At 50.1% G+C, this 20,406-nt stretch overlaps 1 protein-coding gene and 1 long non-coding RNA gene across 2 annotated transcripts in view; one reads left to right on the top strand and one right to left on the bottom strand.

Moving 5' to 3' along the window:
- Positions 1–414: 414 nt before the first annotated feature.
- On the bottom strand, positions 415–1,415 carry LOC309845981. The gene is made up of 2 exons (XR_014301658.1): positions 1,194–1,415; positions 415–643 (listed from the first exon to the last, which is right to left on the bottom strand). It is a non-coding gene; the product is annotated as an uncharacterized lncRNA (long non-coding RNA).
- COL15A1 (collagen type XV alpha 1 chain) overlaps positions 810–20,406 on the top strand; it is a 101,813-nt gene continuing 82,216 nt past the window's right edge. Inside the window, exons 1-2 of the mRNA XM_082694514.1 lie at positions 810–1,125; positions 1,221–1,306. Of these exons, the coding sequence (XP_082550640.1) occupies positions 1,115–1,125; positions 1,221–1,306 (97 nt within the window). The 5' untranslated portion in view covers positions 810–1,114. The remainder of the gene's footprint in view (positions 1,126–1,220; positions 1,307–20,406) is intronic.

The raw sequence follows: 20,406 nt of genomic DNA on the forward strand, positions 1-20,406 counted from the left end.
TTGCAAGGCTTCAGAACTATGCAGGTCTCCACGGACCTCCATGATGCCTCCTTGTACCCCCAAATCTTGCTCTACTGTGCTCACTGGTAATCATAATAAAAAGCCACCATTTGAGGGTTTAGCCAGTGCCAGACCCTGTGCTAAGCTCTGTTCACCTGGGGCAGTCGCACACACCAGGGATAGATTTTGGAGGTTGAGCCTGGTTCCCCTGTCCCACATCATCACAGTGCCTGGAGTGGTCTCACCTGAGACCCTGCTCCTTCATTCACCCAATGTTTATTGGTATTTCCTACCACCAGGTACTGCTTTAACCAGATAACAAATAGAAATTCTCGCTGTCCTGAAACTTACATTCCCTGGCAGGGGGGTGGAGGGGACAGGCAAGCTGTAGAGAAGAAAACCTTGGAAATTGTCAACATTTAAATTTTTTATTAGGATCATCTTTGCTGCATGAGTTTGTATGTAGCACCGAACCCCTAGAAGCGGGGCCATTTCTGTGGGGTTCATGGGTCAGGCGTTCAGGGCCGGCACAGCTGTCAGAACTCGGTCCCGCTGTGTGATATTGGTTGGACGTTCGCTCCATCTCTCTCAGCCTCAGTTTCTTCGTCTGTCATTGAAGAAAATCACAATGACTCCAGCCTCCCTGGGCGGTGGAGAGAATTCCATTGGCCCATGAAAGGAGAGCGCGTCGCCTGCGGGGCAGCCCCTGCTGGGACAGACGTTAGAGCGGAAGGGAGGCAGAGCCCCGCGTACCCAGAGGAGCGCGGCTGTGGGGCTTTTCTCGAAGGTTACATAAGGCCGTCCCCGTGGCGGCCACGGCCGGGAGCGCGCGTCCGTCGAAGTGGGGAGAGGGGCGTGGGGACGGCGGCGGCGGCGGCGGGGACCCCCGGGGCGTGAGTGCGGCGCCGCTGGCCGAGGTGGGCGCGGCACGGCGCGCGGGGGAGCGCAGGGCGCGGCGGAGTCGGGTTTCAGAGCGCGGGTGACTCAGGGGAGCAACGAGGCTGCCCGCCGCCGCCGCTGCCCAGCGCCGCCTTTGTTCGCCGCAGGAAGGGCGAGCGGCGGCCAGCGCGCAGCCGGGCGCACGGTGCCTTCGGGGGCTCGGCAGGCCTGCGAGATGGCGCCAAGGTAAGACTCGCTTCCCCGCGCCCCGGTCCCTCGGCCCCTCGGCCCCTCGGCCCTCCCACCCGCCTCACCTTCTCGTCCCCCGCCACCTCTTGCAGGAGGAACGCGCGCTGCTGGCGCCTGCTCTTGCTGCTTTCGATCTCCGCGCTTCTCCCCGCTGTCTCCCGGACCCGCTCCGCGACAGGTAAGCGACCCGGCCCGAGGGTGGCACCGTCTGCCTCCGCGCCCTCCGGGGAAGTTGGTTTTGGCGGCGGGCGTGCCTGCGGTGCGCTCTTCATTCCTGGACATAAAAGGGAGTCCTCGCCGCGCGGTGCGCACTGGCGGCCCCGCAGCTTCCCCGGGCGGTGCAGAGGATGCGAGGGGCGAGCGGGAGTCCCTCACCCGCAGGGCGGGTGGCGAGCCGTCCGGCCACTGTGGAGCTAATCGCGGCCCCCCGGATCGTAAGCACAGAGGGACATTGGAAGCACAGTGACAGCGCCAGCGGCTCCGCGGGGACAGTTAGCTCCAGCTCACTCAGCGCCCGCGTGCTGGTCGTGCGTGCTGGCTGGTTCATTGTAAGGGCAGGTCTGGTGCCCTCTCTGGACACAGGTGCGGGAGCGTGACCACCAGCAGGGACACCTGGCACCTTTGCCGCGCAACAAATAACGGGACCAAATTACCTCGATGTTTAACTTAGTCTTGAATTACCTAAGGGAGTCCCCCATCCGTCTCAGGCAGTGGTGCCATGGGTGATGAGAAGAGCTGGGGGTGGAGGTTCGGTTCCCCGAACCTCAGTTTCCCCACCAGAACCCAGAGGCGGGTGGATGACTGGTAGGGTCTGAGTTAAAAGATTTTTTTTGGGGGGGTGCCTGGGTGGCTCAGTGGGTTAAGCCTCTGCCTTTAGCTCAGGTCATGATCCCAGGGTCCTGGGATCGAGCCCCACAGCGGGCTCTCTGCTCAGCAGGGAGCCTGCTCCCCCCCACCCCCTCCTCTCTGCCTACTTGTGATGTGATGTGTGTGCGTGCGTGTGTGTGTGTGTCAGACAAATAAAATCTTTTTTAAAAAAATGTAATACAACAAATAAATAAATAAATAAATAAAATTGATTTTGGTTAAAGTGTGTTTTCAGGCTGTCTGGGCTTGAATTGTGGCTGAGTTAGGTGACCCAGCTCAGGACAATGAATTTCACGTCTCTGTGCCTCCGTTTACAGTAAAGGGCAATAATTAGACCACCTGTCCTCCTAGGGATGCTGCAAAGATTAAAAGAGGTATTAGAAATAATGTGCTTTCCATACTGTGACCCATACTAGGCACAAAGTAAGTGATAGAACTTTTTTGATCCTTGAAACAGTTGTGTGAGCAAGCAATGAAGTCTGAGAGAGGCTTAGAAGTGGCCTGTCCCAAAGGCGGGATTTGTCCCAAAAAGCCCTGGGCTCCGTTCTCCTTGCTGTGTTGTTGCGGAACTATGTTGGCCCAGCGGGAGCCTCCCACCCCTTTTGAATTTAGAAAATCAGTACTTAGCCTCAAGAGAAGAAATGTGTGAGAAGGGGAATCAACCTCCTTCCCTTTGCAGGAAACGGACTATGGAGGGAGGCCTGGGTTAACTCTTTGTGTGCCAGAGGAAGCCTCAGACAGCCTAGACCATTGTCTCCTTGGGAGCAAGACCTAAATTCAAAGACCACTTTTTCCTGCCCGAGCCTCCAGCCTGGCATTTCTTGCAGATCAAAGGGCAGCTGGAGCACGGCTTTGGCTTCTCAGCACCATGGCCCATGTCGAAACATTGCAATTTTCACGTGCTAGAGGATACTGCTGGCTCAGCGGCAGAGGGCAGCTTTATGTTGCGTGGTCTTTGTGAATTTTGCTATAACCCCCACTTCCAAAAAGGAAGGAGATTCTAGGAAAAGAGATTTTGGTGTTTTTATTTCTTCTCCTGTGTTTGGAGGCTGGACTCCTTGATGCCAAGTCTGTTGTTAGAAACAACACAGAGGAAGTCCTGTTCCCATCCATAACGTAAAAAGGAAGTGCCAGGAAACCCTCAGGAGCCAAAAAGGTCAACGAAAGGGCCATGTGCAACTGATGGGTACTAGGTGTCCCTCGGAGCCTCTGCAGAGACTCTTCCCAGACACATGAAATATCCTCCTGCAAACCAGATTTTGCATGCACTTTAATCAGGCCAACACTTAAAACAAACCGCTTTATACTTTCAGGCAGAGGTGTGAGCAGGTCTGAGTTACCTTCATCCAGTCCTCAGAATCACTGCAGAAGGCAGGGACCAGGACTGTTATTATCTTTGTGCTTTAATAAGGAAACCAAGGCCCAAAGTCTCAAGGCTTCCTAGCTCCTGAGGGTTTCCTGGCCTGCCCTGTTTAAAGGGACGCTTGTCAATGGGACCCTGTCCCCCACACCAATCCTTGTGCCCCAAACACATCGTAGCCGAGCCAATAAAGTTACAGTGCCATTGGGATACCTCTCTTTTAGCAGATAGGGAAGTGGTTTGGGGGACAGGGGCAGTGGTTCCATAGGTAATTTGTTCCTGCTAATAAAATCCTGATAGATGCAACTTACTTAGATTTCTTTAAACTGTTTTACCATGAGATTTAACACCCATGCAGGAAAGTGCTCACAGAAAAGATAGCCCAATGATTTATCATAGATCACAAATCCATATAACCCAGGTCAGGAAATAGTATAGGGGGCGCCTGTGTGGCTCAGTGGGTTAAAGCCTCTCCCTTCAGCTCAGGTCATGATCCCAGGGTCCTGGGATTGAGCCCTGAGTCCCACATTGGGCTCTCTGCTCAGCAGGGAGCCTTCTTCCCCACCACCCTTGCCCACCTCTCTGCCTACTTATGATTTCTGTCAAATAAATAAATAAATTCTTAAAAAAAAAAAAAGGGAAAGAAACAAGATAGCCCTAGAAGTTCTCTTGCACCCCTTGGATGTGATTATTCCCTCCCTGCCCTCGAGGTCACCATCACCTTGACTTTTATGGTGATTGCTTCCTTACTTTTTAGAAATAACTGTAGTACCTAAGCATGTATCCCCAAAGTCTGCAGTTCCATTTGACTTGAGTTTGAACTTTATACATGGTATTTTTCACTGAATATTAAGTTTTGAGATTCATTTACGCTGTTGTATGTGGCTGTAGTGAATTCATCTTTGTCGCTGTATCATTTCCCACTGGATTAATATGCTGTACATTATCTGTTCATTTTTCTCCAACAGGCTTTGGGGCATTTTCATGTTGGCAGATAGAGCGATGTGTTTCTGAACATTCTCGTACATGTGTCTTGGTGCACAGGGGCACATATACCTGTTGGTTCTGTGTCTAGGGACCAAGTGCTGGGTAATGGAGTGTGCCGCTGAGGCCGAACAGACAATGCCAGCTCCGAGGTACACGGTCGCCAGCCTGGTGTAAGAGCTCCCACTTTTTCAAATCCCTAACAGCACTTGGTCTTGTCGCTGGGCTGAATTTTGGCCCTTCTAATAAGTACATTGTAGAATCTTACTGTAGTGCTCGCTTCAGCAGCACATATACTAGAATCTTACTGTAGTCTTCTCTTCTTCCTCAAGATTTTATGTATTTATTTGACAGAGAGAGAGAGAGACAGTGAGAGAGGGAACACAAGCAGGGGGAGTGGGAGAGGGAGAAACAGGCTTCCTACTGAGCAGGGAGGCCAATGCAGGGCTCAGTCCTAGGACCCTGGGATCATGACCTGAGCCAAAGGCAGGTGCTTAATGACTGAGCCGCCCAGGGACCCCTAGAATCTTACTGTAGTCTTAATTTATGTTTTCCTGATTATCAAGTTGATTGCCTTTCCATGTATTTTTTTTTTAAAGATTTTATTTATTTATTTGACAGAGAGATCACAAGTCGGCAGAGAGTCAGGCAGAGAGAGAGAGAGAGAGAAGCAGGCTCCCGCTGAGCAAAGAGCCCGATGCGGGGCTCGATCCCAGGACACTGAGATCATGACCTGAGCCGAAGGCAGCGGCCCAATCCACTGAGCCACCCAGGCGCCCCTCCATGTATTTTTTTTTTTTTTTTTTGATCTCTGGTTATCTTCTCTGACTTTTTTTACTAAGGTGAAATTCACATAACATGAAACTAGCCACTTTCGTGTGTACAGTTTGGTGGCAGTCTGTACATTCATATTGTGGTACAGCTTTTTCCTGTCTAGTTGCAAAATGTTTTCATCACTCCAAAGAGTGAAAAGTCTAATTTCTATTAAGTGGTCCCTGGCCATTTTCCCTAGGCTCACCCCACCAGTGCTAAGCAACCACTGATTTGCTTTGTGTCTCTATGGATATGCCCATTCTATTTCATATAAATGGCATCAAATAACTTGGGTCTTTTGTGTCTGGCTTCTTTCACATAACATGATATCATTGAGAGATATCCATGTGTAGCGTGTGTCGGGACTTCATTGCTTTTTATGGCTGCGTAATATTCCACTGAATGGATATACCACTTTCATTTATCCATTCTTCCTTCAATGGGGACATTTGTGTTGTCTCCTCCTTTTAGCTATCATGGATAGTGCTGTTAGAAACATTTGTGTACAAGAATTTGAGTACTTGTTTTAATTATTTTGGGTATATACCTAGTAGAACTGCTGGGTGATGTGGTCATTCCATGCTCGGGTTTTGTAAAGATTCCCAGATCTTTCCACAGTGGCTGCACCATTCCATAGTTCTCCCAGCAGCATACGAGGCTCTGATTTTTCCACATCTTTGCCAACACTTATTTTTTTTCCATTTTTTAATTACGGTTATCTTAGTGGGTGTGAAGTGGCCCCTTCTTGTTGTTTTGATTTGCGTTTCTGTAATGACTAGTGATGCCGAGCATCTTCTCACAGGCTTGTTGGCCATCTGCAGATCTTGGAGGCAAATCTGAATGCTAATCAGAGCCAGTTTGGGATTTTCCTCTAACCACCTCACTCTCACTCATGGCCATCTGATGTGCTTTCTTGAAGGAGAGAGGAGTGGGGAAGGGTCCCACCTGAGATGTCCTGTCCTTGGCCTCCTGCCTCCCCGGGGTCATGGCCTGTAGTGAGCTACTGTTGCTTACACACCACTGGAAGTTGTGATGAAGATAAATGATGGTAGTGTTTTAATTACTGGCTAAACTTTTCGGGTTTATAGAAAGTGGGGAATGCCCCTGGGGGCCTCCTGTGCCGCCTGTGTATTTTTATGACAGACCTCAGATTGAGAACTGGCCGCAGAGCCACTCATAGCTTCCCATGTCATCTTTGGGTTTTATAGTCTCTTTGACTTAGCACAAGATGTGACTTCCTCTCTTTATCTAGAGACTGCCTTGCCCTCTGTTTCTCTCGAAGGCCTAATGCTACTTACCAGTTTACATGGTACCCTGGTAGAGGCATCTTGTCAGATAAGCTTTCTCATCGTGGAAATTCCCCACGACCTTCATCTGTCTCTCCTGGTGCCCTCCACTGGTCCCCCCTGCCCCCGCCAGTGTCAATATGTTTGTCTCCCTTTTCCGTGGGAGCCCTTTGATGGTGTGGGTCATGCCTCCTTTGTCCAGAGTTGGCCACTTGGTCTTCAGCTGTTTTGTCATTATTATGAACAGTGTTGCTGGGACCATCTTCTCATGAATGGCCTTTGTTTTCCTTTTGGATTTTTTTTTTTTTTTTTTTTTTGACTAGATTATCCTAAACAGAAGTGCCCATCAACGAACAGAAGTGGTTGGATAGTTCTTCTGTATTTAGATGGATCGGTCTTAGATACAAATTCAGTCATTCTCCTTTTAACTTTAATTGCTCTCACTGGGTTCTTACAGTACCTCAGAGGGGGTCATGTTCTTTGCTGTAGAGGGCCCTTTGTGGCCTCCCGGTCTCTCCAGTCACACAGAGCCCCTACTGAGTTGGGCTCACACCAAACCACTTCTAGCTGGTGGAATAAGATATGCAATGATTCATCTTTGTGTCTCTGCCCAGGCTGGTTGCTCTTTGAGACTACCTTTCACCTCGTGCTCCTGACAGCCCACCATTCATCCTTTACCCATTCTCTTTGGGAAGCCCTCCTCCACCAAGCAGGTTGGGTGTCGTTCCTCTGGGCTGGCACTATTAACACTATTAACCCATTCCTCAGTCACAGGGCTTCTCAGATGGACGGTGACCACTGATGAAATCACTGATGAAGTCTGCCTTCCCTACTGCACAGGAATCTCCAAGAGGCAGGGACTGGGCCTTTCCAGCTCTGAATCCTAAAACCTAGCCCAGGGTCTGGAATGAGGGTATATTATTGGGACTTTTAGTGTTTTTTCCTTTGGTAACTTTAATAACTAGTTATAAATTTATGCTAATGTCATTTTGCTCTTTATCTTTTTTTCATTATATGTAATTGCATAACAATTTGCTGTCTAGCTTATCCCCATTCATCGTATTCTTATGGCCTCCATTTTGTCAGAAGTTGTACATTTATCTTTTCTTTGCTTGCTAAATATTGAGTTTATTTTCAAGGTTTCTTTGAATGTCTACAGCTTGATCTGCTTAAAATGGACTGTAAATTAGGTTAATCGCATAGATTTTGGAGTGTGTAATCTGAAGTCAGTTTTTTTCCAAAGTGGTACCCAGGATTCCCCAAAATACTAATTAAAATGTGAGTGATTTACCCATCATTGTGTTGCTTCTGGTTGCCATGTGATTTTTTTTTTTTCTTAAATGATAGAATTTTTTTCTCAAATCTCTACTGTTGATCCCTTCTTGTGTGTATGTGTGTGCATGTTTTTAAAATCTCACTTGGTCTTGATAATTACTGCATTATAATATGTTTTAAAATCTGGTAAGGGAAGTCACCCCTGTCTCATTTATTAAGCCATACACTTTTTTAGTGCAGACTGGTGTATCACAGAATTTTCTCATGATATGATGTAGTAGTGGGAATGTAGAAGTGGTGATGGGTGGGTAAGGGTTATGAAAAGGGAGGAAGTCTTACAATAAGATTCAGCCGAAGACATTAATGTGCAATAAGGAGAATGGATGAGCAAATAAGGTTTCAAAGCCAGAGCAGCAGATCATGGGGCCTGAGATACTACTGTTGGCACAGAGCCCAGGGGAGCAGAGATGCATCAGAGATGTTGGGAGGAGCGGGTTTGCTGACTGACCACCTTCTTCTGCCCCACCCCAATTCAAGAGAGAGAAAGTCTAGGGTTAGAGCAGAACCTGGAAGAAGATCCAGACCAATTATTGGGAAAGCTTTAATGAGGGAGATATGAGAATGGGGTTATTTAATGAGTGCATCCCACCTGTTATCCCCATCAGAACTCAACTCAGCCCAACCTAATCTAATACAACCCAACCCAACCCAACCCAACCCAGCCTGACCCAACCCAGCCGACCCAACCCAACCCAACCCTACCCAACCCAAACGAAACCAATTTTATCCAATCCAATTCACTTTGCACTTGTTGCATGACATGGATGACTTGAAGGATTAGACAGGGAAGAAAACTCTTCTAGGGATCTTGGTATCTCCCTCAAATGAGCAGAACACCTGACTTCAGATATTAGGAGAGCCTCTTCCTGGGCTTGAGGGAGCTTGGCTAGAGTCTGATTTGCAGGGGGCAACTTTGCCCTAAACGTCTCCAGGAGTCACCCTTCCATCACTGAAGACTTGCATGAGGCTCAGCTTTAAATCCCCTCTACCGCCAGGAGGGCTTTTTCAACGAGTCTTTCTACAAAGTGAACATCTGTTGAAGTCTTTGAAAAACTGCCATGTTCTGTGTTCATGCTACTATATAGATATATTTGTATCTATATCTATATAATATTTATATGTATAACATTTATATGTAATTATATTTATAGATATATATACAGATATATATTTATAGATATATAGATTTCTCTCTTCTCCCCATATTTCCTAACTGCCTGATCTCACAGAGGCCCTCTGGGATGTGTGATTGGTGTCAAAGAAGATGCACTGGTCCGAGTGATCATATCCTAGAGCGCCTCAGAGCTCAGTAGTAGAGACCAGTGGGCAGCAGCTGACTTAACTGCTAGGGAGCCTATCCTGTGTGTCCTAATGCAGGTGCAGGCGAGCCTCTGCCTTACCAGAGTAGGGATGTCCATTTCCACCAGCAGATGGGGTGGCAGGGAGAGGGAAACGGGTTTTGAAAGCTTTATTTTTTCAATTACACTAAAATATTGATAGTCAAAGTAATAGTCAGTGTAAAGATCTGGAGGATGGAGGAGTTTACAAAGGCCACATATTGTCTCATGACTCAGAGATAAATGCTGCCAACATTTAGTGGACAATTTTTCAAAGTTATTTGCCTTAATGTGCGTATATGTTATAAAGAGAATAGCTCATTCTGTACATTGTGTTTCATTGCTTGGCATTTTTTCCCCTTAATAATCATCTAAACCCTTCCTCTGGAGCATTAAATATTGTCTCTAACATCCTTTGTAATTGAAATGGTATTTCATTGTATGTACGTCCCATAATTACACTAGACCCCTTTTATGCCTTTAGACGGTTTCTGGTTGTTCGCTACTGTAAAAACTATCGTGATGACCCCATTCTTGTAGTTCTGTATTTGACCCTTTCCACAGTTATTCCCTAGCACAAATTCCTGAAGCAAATTGTTGGCTCTAGTGCATGCCCATTTTTAAAGCTTCTGTTGCATTCTTTGGAAAGGCAGTAGTGATTTCTCCTTCTCCCCACAGCAGCACACAAGAGGAGCTCAGCTGGTCTTTATCCGCTGCTGCTACTTCTCTAATCCAAAGGGAGATGGGCGTCTGGGTGGCTCAGTCCATTAAGCCTCTGCCTTCAGCTTAGGTCTCAATCTCAGGGTCCTAGGATCGAGCCCTGTGTGTTAGGCTCCCTGCTCAGCAGGGAGTCTGCCTCTCCTTCTCTGCCCTCTTCCTCTGTCTTCCCCTACCCCCACCCTGTGCTCTCTCTCTCTCTCTCTCTCTCGCTCTCTCTGTCTCAAATAAGTAAATAAAATCTTAAACAAAACAAAACAAAGGAGAAAAGTGACAGCAGGGGGAGGGACAGTGCTGCATGACTGCATGTCTGCCGCATATTTCCCTTAGTTGAATGGGGTCGGCACTCCTTCCTCCTTCCTCCCTTCCTGCTTTGTTCATTCATTTTGCACATGTCCCGTAAGGGCTGGACGAGAAGAGGGTCTTTCTGGAAATTGGAATTCCAGGAATCAGGTCGTTAGGACCTTGGTGGTTCTCAACCTTGGCTGTACCTTAGAATCACGTGGAGATTCAGAACGAACACGATGCCCAGCCTTCCCCCCTTCCAGGATGCTAGACCCATCCAGGGTGAGTTCGAGCCACTGGCAGGTTTTAAAAGCTCCTGGTGTGATTCTGGGGTGCAGCCAGGATTGAGAACAACTGGGGCAGCCCAAAGGCCTCTTTTCTGACGTGGCGATCCCGAGTCCCAGAGAAGAAAGTACCAGCCTGTGGTTGCAACACAGAGGAGGGGCGCGGCTGGCACTGGATCCCAGAGAGAGCTTCAGGGGGCATAGTTCAGGCAGATGAGCTCTGGGAGCCTGGGTCTTGGGTTCAGATCTCAGCTCTGCCGCTTCGCACTGAGTGACCTCTCTCTGCCTTACCTTCCTTAGCTATACATTGGGCTAAGAATTCCTACTCAGAAGAGTAAGGAGGTAAGCATCGGGCCTGTAATTGTTGATCCGTTCAGTACCTCCTTCCTTCCCTGTTCCCACATCACAGCGGGTTCCCCGAAGGCAGGAAACCTATTTTATTTATCCATGTTTCCTCAGCATCTGACATGGCACCAAACGGACACAATGAGCACTTGACTCCATTAATGAATGAATCATTCAAAGCCTGAGACTGTGGAGATCTGAGTGAAAACCCAGCATTATGAACCCTTGACCTTAGCAAAATCTGTGTGTGTCCGCTGCCCTGTTGGGAGACCACCCGCAGCCATCTGCTGTGACAGAGGGAGCGGGGACCAGAGTAGGAGCTGTGGCAGGGACCCGGATAGAACAGATAGGTCAGGATAGAGTACGTGTCACCAGAAGAAAATGAAGGTAGGCTTTTCGGGTGCTGGGAAGTTATAACGATTCTAGACTAGAAGTCCAAAGAGCCTAAACGCTGGCGGACAAACTGAACTTCAATTCATGCCATTTCTACAGCATCACACCCAGAACTCCATTGGGCCCTCTAAGTGCTTCTCCCCTCTCAGCCCTACATCTTAGCAATAGGCTTCTTCCATCTTTATTTTCAGCACATAGGTCTGTCTCCCGCTACCCTTCGGTGTATCCTCCAGCTGTGGTCCACAGGAATCTTCTAGCTTCTCGCGGCTCAGATGTGGTCCCAGGACCAGCCGCAGCAGCAGCAGCAGCAGCATCTCCGGTCCCAGCCACAGACCCAGTAAATCAGAATGTGCATTGTAACAGGCTCCCTGACGATGTGTGTGCACGTTAGAGCTTGAGCAATGCTGTAACACCAACTCTAATCCTGTCACCCCGGCTTCAAACCCTTTGTCATGGGGCGCCTGGGTGGCTCAGTGGGTTAAGCCTCTGCCTTCAGCTCAGGTCATGATCCCAGGATCCTGGAATCGAGTTCCACATCGGGCTCTCTGCTCGGCAGGGAGCCTGCTTCTTCCTCTCTCTCTTTCTGCCTGCCTCTCTGCCTACTTGTGATCTCTGTCTGTCAAATAAATAAATAAAATCTTAAAAAAATAAAAAAGTTAAAAAAAAAAAAAACCAAACCCTCTGTCATCTTCCCATGCTAACCACCCATGGGAGGTGGTCATGGCCCTCCAAAGATGTCCATGTCTTAATCTCCAGAGCCAGTGAATATGTTTGGTTGCATGGTGTAGGAGAAGTAAGGTTGTAGATGGAATTCGGGTTGTTGATTAGCTGACCTTAAAAGAAGTTCCTGGAAAAAAGAGGGTCCTGGAAGATGCTCGTGGGCCCAGCATAATCACAAGAGTCCTTAAGTGTAGAATCAGGGGCAGGAGAGGAGGTCAGTAAGATGCAACATGGGAAGAACTTGACCGGCCTTCTGTGCTGATGCTGATGATGCCGGAAGGGACCATGAGCCAAGGAACACAGGTGGCCTCTAGAAGCTGAAAAGGCAGAAATGGATTTTCCCCTCAAGCTTCTGGAAGAGAGCCCAGTCTGTTGATATCTTACTTTTTTTTTTTTTTTAAGATTTTTATTCATGTGTCAGAGAGAGAGTGTGTGCACACAAGCAGAGGGAGTGGGAGACAGAGGGAGAGGGAGAGGGAGAAGCAGGCTCCCCGCTGAGCAGAGAGCCCGGTGTGGGACTCGATCCCAGGATCCTGGGATCATGACCTGAGCTGAAGGCAGATGCTTAACCAACTGAGCCACCCAGTTGTCCTGAGACCTTACTTTTTATCCAGGTAAGACCTGGGTTGGGCTTCTGACCTAAAGAACTGTAAGATTATAAAATTTTATTTTTCTTTTTTGATATAAGTCACTAAATTTGTGGTGAGTGGTTACAGCAGCTCTAGACAACAATGACAACACTACCTAGCATGGCATTTGAGACCCCTGACATCCCACCAAAGTGCTGTTCTGGCCTTGTGTCCCAGAATATCCCTCCTCACAGCCTGAGCTCCAACTGCATATTGAAAACTGGGGGAGAGCCACCTCGAGCATCTAAACTGGGGACATTTTACATACCCCAGCCCCTAGCACCCTGCCTGGCCCCTGGTAGGTACTCAGGCAATGCTTCTGAAATGAACAACCCGGTAGAAACCTGGTACATTCAGGTGACCAGCAGCCATGGAAGGGCTCCCCTATCTTCAGGAGGCACAGATGGCAATGATGGGGGGAGGTGTGGTAGACACCTGCCCAGAGGCTCAGCTTTGATGTTCCCCTGTTCTTCCTTTGTCCACGTCTTAATCTCCAGAGCCAGTGAATATGTTTGGTTGCATGGTGTAGGAGAAGTAAGGTTGTATGGATCTCTGCTTCTTTGGGGGCCTCAGTTTCCCATCTGAGAAGTGAAGGGATTGGGCAAGGTGAACCCTAAAAGCACTGTTAGCAGGAACATTCTAGCATGCCCGAGTTCAGTCTGCCCAGACACTGTGGCACTCGGGGGGCAGTGACTGAACTCTTAGCTCTTAGCCCTGTCCATCCAGTTGCCAGGCAGATGCCTCACTGCACCCCTGTCCACAAGGCAGGATAGAAAACTGTCCTCGACAACCGTGCATTTGGCACAAAACAGAGACCACAGCTGCCCTCTCCCCCGTCTAGTTAAAATGCCAAATTACTCAGTCTCCCACGGAAAGAAGAAAAAAAGGGGGTGGGTGGGTAGAAACTCTTTCTCATTGCGCAGTTTTTCCATGTGACACATTTTCTAATTTTACTTCAGGTTTAACTGTCTAGAGTAGATGGCTCCGTTTCAGGGTCTCCCCCCGCTTCTTTTAGAATGTAAACTTCCAGTTGAAGAAATGGAATGTTTTTGCTTGTTTCATATTTGCAAGTGCGGGCTGATACCAAATTATAGCTGAATGTCTTCATTTTCTCCGCCGGGGAAATTCTCTGAAATGCCCAGCACTAGCCTAGCCGTCCAGTTCCTCGATGCTGGGCCTGGCTGTGGGAGCTTGACTAAGTCACTGCCACTATGGGACTCAGATGCTGGTGTTAGAGCAAGGCAAGACAAGGCAGCCCTTTGGAGACAGCTCCCCATGGAGACTGCGTGGCTGGACTGGAAGGAGCGGTTGGTGGGCCCCGTTTCTAAGAGTCGTTCTGTTTGGGACTCCTTCGGAACGGTGTGCGCCTGACTTTATGTCCGCTGCTGGCTCTGGCTCTGCATTGTGGCCCCAGTGCTCGGAGGGGCTGAGAAATTGTTAGTACGTGGAAAGAGCACTGCTGCTTTGTTGAAAAGAAATGGGTCTTACCCTTGCAATGTCTGTTGCATCCAATGTCCAGCTTCTGTTCCTCTGCCCACCCACCACCCCAGCGTCAATGCTGTGTCGTGTCCTTCCAATAGACTGTAGTAGCAGTTCCCTTGATGGCGGGACCTCTGTGTCTCTGTTCCCAAACATGCTCTGCAGCTCGTGGAAACACAGGTCCCATCACATCACGCCTTCTCTTAGAACACTTCTATGCTTTCCATTACACCTTAAATTCCACTCTCTGTGGGCCAGAGCTCAAGGCTGCTTGTCGCCTCCCATCCCTCCTTCAGGCCCTGGCTCTAGCCACGCCAAACTGCTTGCTGGGCTCTGACACTGTTCCCTTCACCTGGCCTTCGCTCGTGCGTGCCTCCCTGCAGGCTTGGATACTCTCCCTGCCCTACTGAAATCTTCGTTTGCCTTTCTTCCTCTATAGACTTACTATTCAAACTGGTCCCTGTACCAGCCCATGGGCATCAGCTGGGAGCTTGCTAGAAATGCAGAGTCCCAGGTCAGCATCACCCACGCCCCTTGGGGATGCGGATGTTCGTGCATGACCTTTGTAGCATGGGTGGTTAAGGATCTGAGCTGTGGGGGCTCACAGAACTGGTTCAGTTCCAGGCTCTGCACGTACTGGCTGGTGATTTCGGGTGGCTTACTAATCCTTTTCTATCTCAGTTTCCTCATTTGTAGAATGGGAGATAATAATCGTGCCCATCTCAGAGTTCTTGTGATAAGGCCATGGGCTCACGTCCCCATAGCTCTTAGCACAATGATTTTACCTGCTTCAGTCTATCAGGCTCAGAATTCCTCTGCAGGTCCATCTCGCCAAGGATGAGGAGGACTGGAACAAGGTCATTCAGCTTTGGAATCATTGACCTTCTAGTTGGGGGGAACATAAAAAGCCATACTCTGTTGTGGAAAAAGTGAAATACAGCTAAAGGAGGACTTTGAGGGGCAGGTAGGTGGGGGGGATAGAATTAATCCCAAAGTTTCTGACCTCAGTAGACTTTGCCATCCTGCCCGTCATACCTGGTAGGTCTGTCTTTCTTTAGAGAAAGAAAGAGAGGGGGAGGGTCAGAGAGAGAGAGAGAGAGAGAGAATCCCAAGCAGGTTCCAAGCCCAGCACAGAGCCCAACTCAGGGCTCCATCCCACAAACTTGAGATCATGACCTGAGCCCAAAACAAGAGTTGAACACTTAACCGATGGAGCCACACAGGTGCCTCAGGCTTTTCGTTCATTCACTTGTTCACTCATGGTTACCAAATAAATATTCATTAACTGCCTGCTTGGTACAAGGCAGTGTGGTATGTCTGGGCAGCAAATAATGAACAAGAGAGACATGGTTCCCTCCCTTGAAGGAGTCTACAATCTATGGGGGACATAGACACTAAATAAATAAATAGTTTTTAAAAAAAGAACCTTAAATAATTGTATGTGGTGAGCAAATGTTAGGAAGAGGTACAGGGAGTTCTGAAAGCACAGCCCTGTCCATTTTGATCTGCACTGGGGGGGTCAGAAAAGTCTCCAAGAGGAGTGACATTGAAGGTGAGATGTGAGGAGTGAATCGATTTGGCCAGGAAAGGGGATGGGTCTAGGGGGTTGGAAGAGAAATGGAATTTTCCAGATCAAGGGAGTAGAATAAAGAGAGGGTGGAAACAACAGCGTGTAGGTGTGGGAGGGGAGGCTGCGGGGAGTCTCAGGTCAAAAACAGAACCTCCATCCAGGAGCTGCTTTCCCAAGCCTGGCCCTGGGTAAGCATCCTGGCTTCTTTCTGTCCCATGGGTCCCTTGCAGTGCTCATAGCCCAGAATCCATGGGCTGGGGGCCTCCAGGTCCTTCCTCCCGCCCTGCTTGTGCCTCTACTTGTGAAGAGTGAATTGCTTCAGGGAGAAAGAACAGGGTCTCCGCCTCTGTGTTGCTCAGGAGAAGTGCATTGGAGAGGTAGCAGCAAAATTTTGGTACAAATTTGGTAGTACCAAAAATGGTAGGGGAACAGGGCTCAGTGAGAGCCACCCAGGCCACAGGCCACCCTGTGACCCCTGCATCACCAAGAGGCCATGAATGTCACAGGGGGAAAAGATTCTAAGACTCACACTCTGCAGTGAGACTGTAATTGGTCTTGGCTTTGAAAAGCTTCTTCTTGTCTATGAAACGAAGGGGTTAGACCAGCTCTCAGGCCCATCCAGATCTGAAACTCTTATTTTGACTTTTGTCTCTCTCTGGATCTCAGTATTCAGAAGGTGTGTCCATAAACACAAGGCAGAAATCTCTTGCCAGGGAACAGAAGCAGGATCCTGGGGCTCATAACTCTGGCGGGAAGTTTTTAGATGGGTTTACACAGGAGAACAACTTCTTTAGAAATGGTGGGGTAGGGATGATGCTTTACCTCCTCCCGTCCGGGCCGGCCCTTTGGAGACCTCACCTTGGCTGTGCTCCCGGCTCCTGGCTGGGTGACCGTGGCACACAGAGTCACGTGGTTTATTTCCCGCATCCATGTTCCTCAGAAGCTGGTAACTTGGCTGGGGGTGGGGAGTTCAGTGATGACTGGGGAACAATTAAGAACAGTTTATACTAAAAGGAACAGCACACATATATTACAGAGCAGGATGCAAAAGTTGAGTGCTTTTAGAGTTAAAGCAGGAGGCTTTCGTTAAGTCTCTGAGCTCTCGGGGTTCTTCATCTAGACCCAGATCCTCAGGCACAGGGTCCCCTCTCCCTGATGGTAGGATGCATAAGTGGAGATGATGTTATATATAGATTTGAGGTCCCCAACTTGTAGGAGAGGTTCAGAATCATGGCAATGGATGCCAGAACCCACTCTTGTATAAACATTTTCTCCAGCTGCAGATACCTAATGCGCTTGTGTGTGGAAGGGATTCAGTCTTTGTTGTTGTTGACAAGATGGAGATCATTGCTTTCTATAGCTCTTGTACTAGAACCGTCCATGCCCTACGGGGAGGAACTTGTCTGTCACTGCTGGATCCCCAGCACCTCTAACAGGCAGACAGCAGGTGCTCTGCAAAGGCTGGTTGAGTGAGTAGATGTGTGTGTGTGTGTGTTCATGGCTACAAGAAGCTTTCCCCTCTCAATCTGCATTTACCTTTCCAGGAATGAGCGTGTGGGGCTGCATTAGCATGGCGAGGTTGAGTGGAATGTGAGAAATGCTGCCCATGTGTGTGCAGGCAGAGCACTGGCCAGTCCCACTCAAGTTCAGGGTTTCTAAGAACTGACCTTTGGAGGCAACCTCCTCCCCATGTGGTCCGTGCCACGGTGGCTCCTGTGGGAGAAGGCACAGAACCATTGTTTGTGCACCTTGGAGAGCTGGGGTCCTAGGGCACCCTTTGCAAAGGGCCTGGAGGTCCCCCAAACACTTTGCCTCCATCAAAACCCCCTGGGAACCTTGGGGACCCTGAACATGTGGGGCTTTCAGGATCATCTGTTCTAGTTCTAAATTATAGACAAAAAGATGGGAGCCACATAGCTGAGCTACAAGAAGCCTGGATCTGGGTCTTCTGATGTCCAGGTGGGGGCATTGCCCCCCCCAGAACTCCCCCAGCGCCGCGTGACTGTAAATGCATGGTTGGTCTGTCCCACCCCTGGAGACGTGGGAGGAGAGCCAAGGGCAGGCATTCACAGACGCTGAGGTCCCTTTTGTGTATGGCAGCCTGTGGTTAGAACTGAGCTTTGGAAACATCATTTGGACTTCAAATCCCAGTTCTTTCTTTTCGGAGCGATGTGTCTCAGGCAGATCACTCAGAAGGAGGGATGGTTTCCTCTCCTGGATGTGGGACTGGGGTGGGCAGAGGTCCCACCTCCGCGGCTCTGTGAGGCATTCAGCAAGTGATGCTAGGGGAGTGCTTGGAGAGAGCCAGAAGCAACAGGCCTTCCGTGGATGGATGGGAGGTTTCCCTACACCAGAAACCTCACGCTGCTGCACCAGCGGCATCGCTGGCCTCATCCTTGCATATTCTGACCAGGGTGGCTGCCGGGCATCAGTGTTCAAAAGCCCGCAGTGGTGGTACTGCCAGGGATGCTCCGTCCTAGACCACACAGACCATGAAGACCGGCGCCTCTCCAAGACTAGCAGTGCCAGGCACGTAGTGGTTGGTGCTTGATACTATTTGTGAGTGAGTGAATGGGTGGGCGGATGAATGAGTGAACGAACAGAGGGAGGGTGTGGTTGGCACCTGACGTTGCCCTACGCCACCCCCCAGAGAGCTGGCTCTGGCCATGTGTGTGCCCACATAAGGAAACTCATGCTCAGAAATGTCAGAGGGCTGGCCCAAGGTCGCCGGTTGGTAAGTGGTGGAGCAAAGACTTGCACACAGGTCTGTCTGGCGCTGAATCCCCCATCCTTTCTCCTGCACCCGCGGGGTGACGCTGGCCCTCCTGGGATTCCTTCGATGTCACCCTCAGTTTCAGGGTTCCAGGTAGGGGCATTTCCAGGGTAGTCATCGTGGAAGTTCTGCCCGCCCCCTCCCACCCCCCGCTCTGGTCACCACCCCGCTCTCCCTCCGGCGAACATGTGGGGACTGTTGAGCTGTACTTTCATCTAGATTAAACAAGAGTCAGCCTGTTGCAAAATATGACTTTAGGGTCACCATCTGTTCCAGCTGTTTACTGAGACTCAAATCCCACTGCAGAGCCCAACAGGCTCCAGAGTCCATCAGGGAGCCAGTCTCTGTGCCATTGAGCAGGCCAGTCTGTAGGAAGAAGCAGTGTGTTTGGTGACCGCTATCAGCAGGTGACTTAGGGGTTTTTTCCCCACCTGCCCATCAGCACCCAAGTCATTGCATGTGTGGACCACAGGCCCCCACCACAGGTACGAGGGCATTCATGCCCACATTGGGCCCCTACTGTGTGCCGAGCCCCGGCTGAGGCGCTTTCCCACACCGCACCTTCTCTAGGGTTTCGGGGGATCTGGAGACTAGATGGCCATGGGAACATGCCATCTTGGGTGACTCACATCATCAGTCTGGGCCCTGGTTTTCCCGTCCTGGGGACATGGGACTGGTGTTTCCCCAAGGTCCTCCCCAGCTCTGAAGGCCTCCATTGGGCTTGCTCTGCGTGGGTGAGATTTCACGGGCCTGCCGAAGCCGTGAGCTCACTCTGCCTGGCGGCTTCTCCGCCCTGGCTCAGTTCACACCAGTTCCTCTGCTGGGACGCCCCGGGCTGCTCCCACGGCAGCTTGGTTTGCCCGAGGCAGAGCTACATGCCAAGTGCCCTCCCTGAGAGGCTGCAGGAAAGTATGTCTCCGGCTGTTGCCAGCCTGCCGCCTTCGCTCCGCATTCCAGTTCCCCAGTTCCACCCTCTCCTTGGCAGGGGAAGGAAGGGGACCCGGCTGCCAGGGGCAGCCACTCGGGGTGAGGTGGGGATGCCTCCTAAAATGGTCAGCAGTGGCTTTCCTCAGAAGCCTGCTGAGTCTCCCCGTGGCCTGTTGGATACACTTCGGTCTCCTTGGCTCTCAAGACTTTCTGCGATCTGGTTCCTGTCTCCTATGTGCAAAAGTGGTGCGACTAGAAAGAGCTGGGGAGGGCCTCAGGTGACCCTCTGCGAGTGCCAGCCACCTGCTCACCACCCCTGGGGCTTTCATCTGCAAAATGAGATAGCGGCAGTCCCCACCTGGCCAAATTGTCCTGGGATTAATGAGCTACTGCATACTCAATTCAACACTTCTACGTCTGTATTTCCCCGGATTTGTAATTCTCTCCTTGCTGCTCTAATGCAGGAGGTTATCTAAGGGGCCTGGGTGCCATTCCCCCAGAACCATGCACATAGCCCTCATTTTCCTTATGGTGGGGTCACCTGTGCTCTGCTCACTCTACGACGTTCACCTGTGCAAAGGCTTCCAATTCAGGCCACCAGGAGCGGGGCCCTGCATTGATGTTTTGTCCCCTCTACTAAGATGAGAGCTACTTGGGGACCAGACACTGCATCCTCTCCATCTCCCAGAGTCTACCCCAGAGCCAGGTTTGGGCCAGGTCAGCCATGGGACGTTGGTTGTAGGCAAGGCCGGAACCCTTGACGGGGACCAGGTTAGAGTAAAGGAAAGATCCCTCCGGGATCTGTTCTCCCCTTGTGGCTGCATTGGAGCTGGGGTAATGTAAGTGATGGCTGAATCGAGGCAGGTGATAGCAACTCTTTGAGAGATTTGACTGACCAGGTAGTGTCACCCATGCCAAAAAATTCATGAAACACCCGAGGATATCACTTAGAGAGAGACTTAGACAGCTCCAGAATTGTGAAGGCTTCCAAGCTCCTCCCACCACTTGATGCCTCTCCCCCCCGTTGTTTCTTGGGTGAGGGTGGGGGATGCAGCCAGGAGCAGGAATCTTTCCCTTCTCTCCCTAGGACCTGGAGGGCTGGCCTGTCCCATCCTCTCCCACTTGTCCAGGGGCCCCAGCTCATGTCTGATACCCAGACAACTTCCCCAGGGCC

The sequence above is a fragment of the Mustela nivalis genome (genome assembly GCF_964662115.1).
Source record: "Mustela nivalis genome assembly, chromosome: 13".
In the NCBI taxonomy this organism is placed as follows: domain Eukaryota; kingdom Metazoa; phylum Chordata; class Mammalia; order Carnivora; family Mustelidae; genus Mustela; species Mustela nivalis.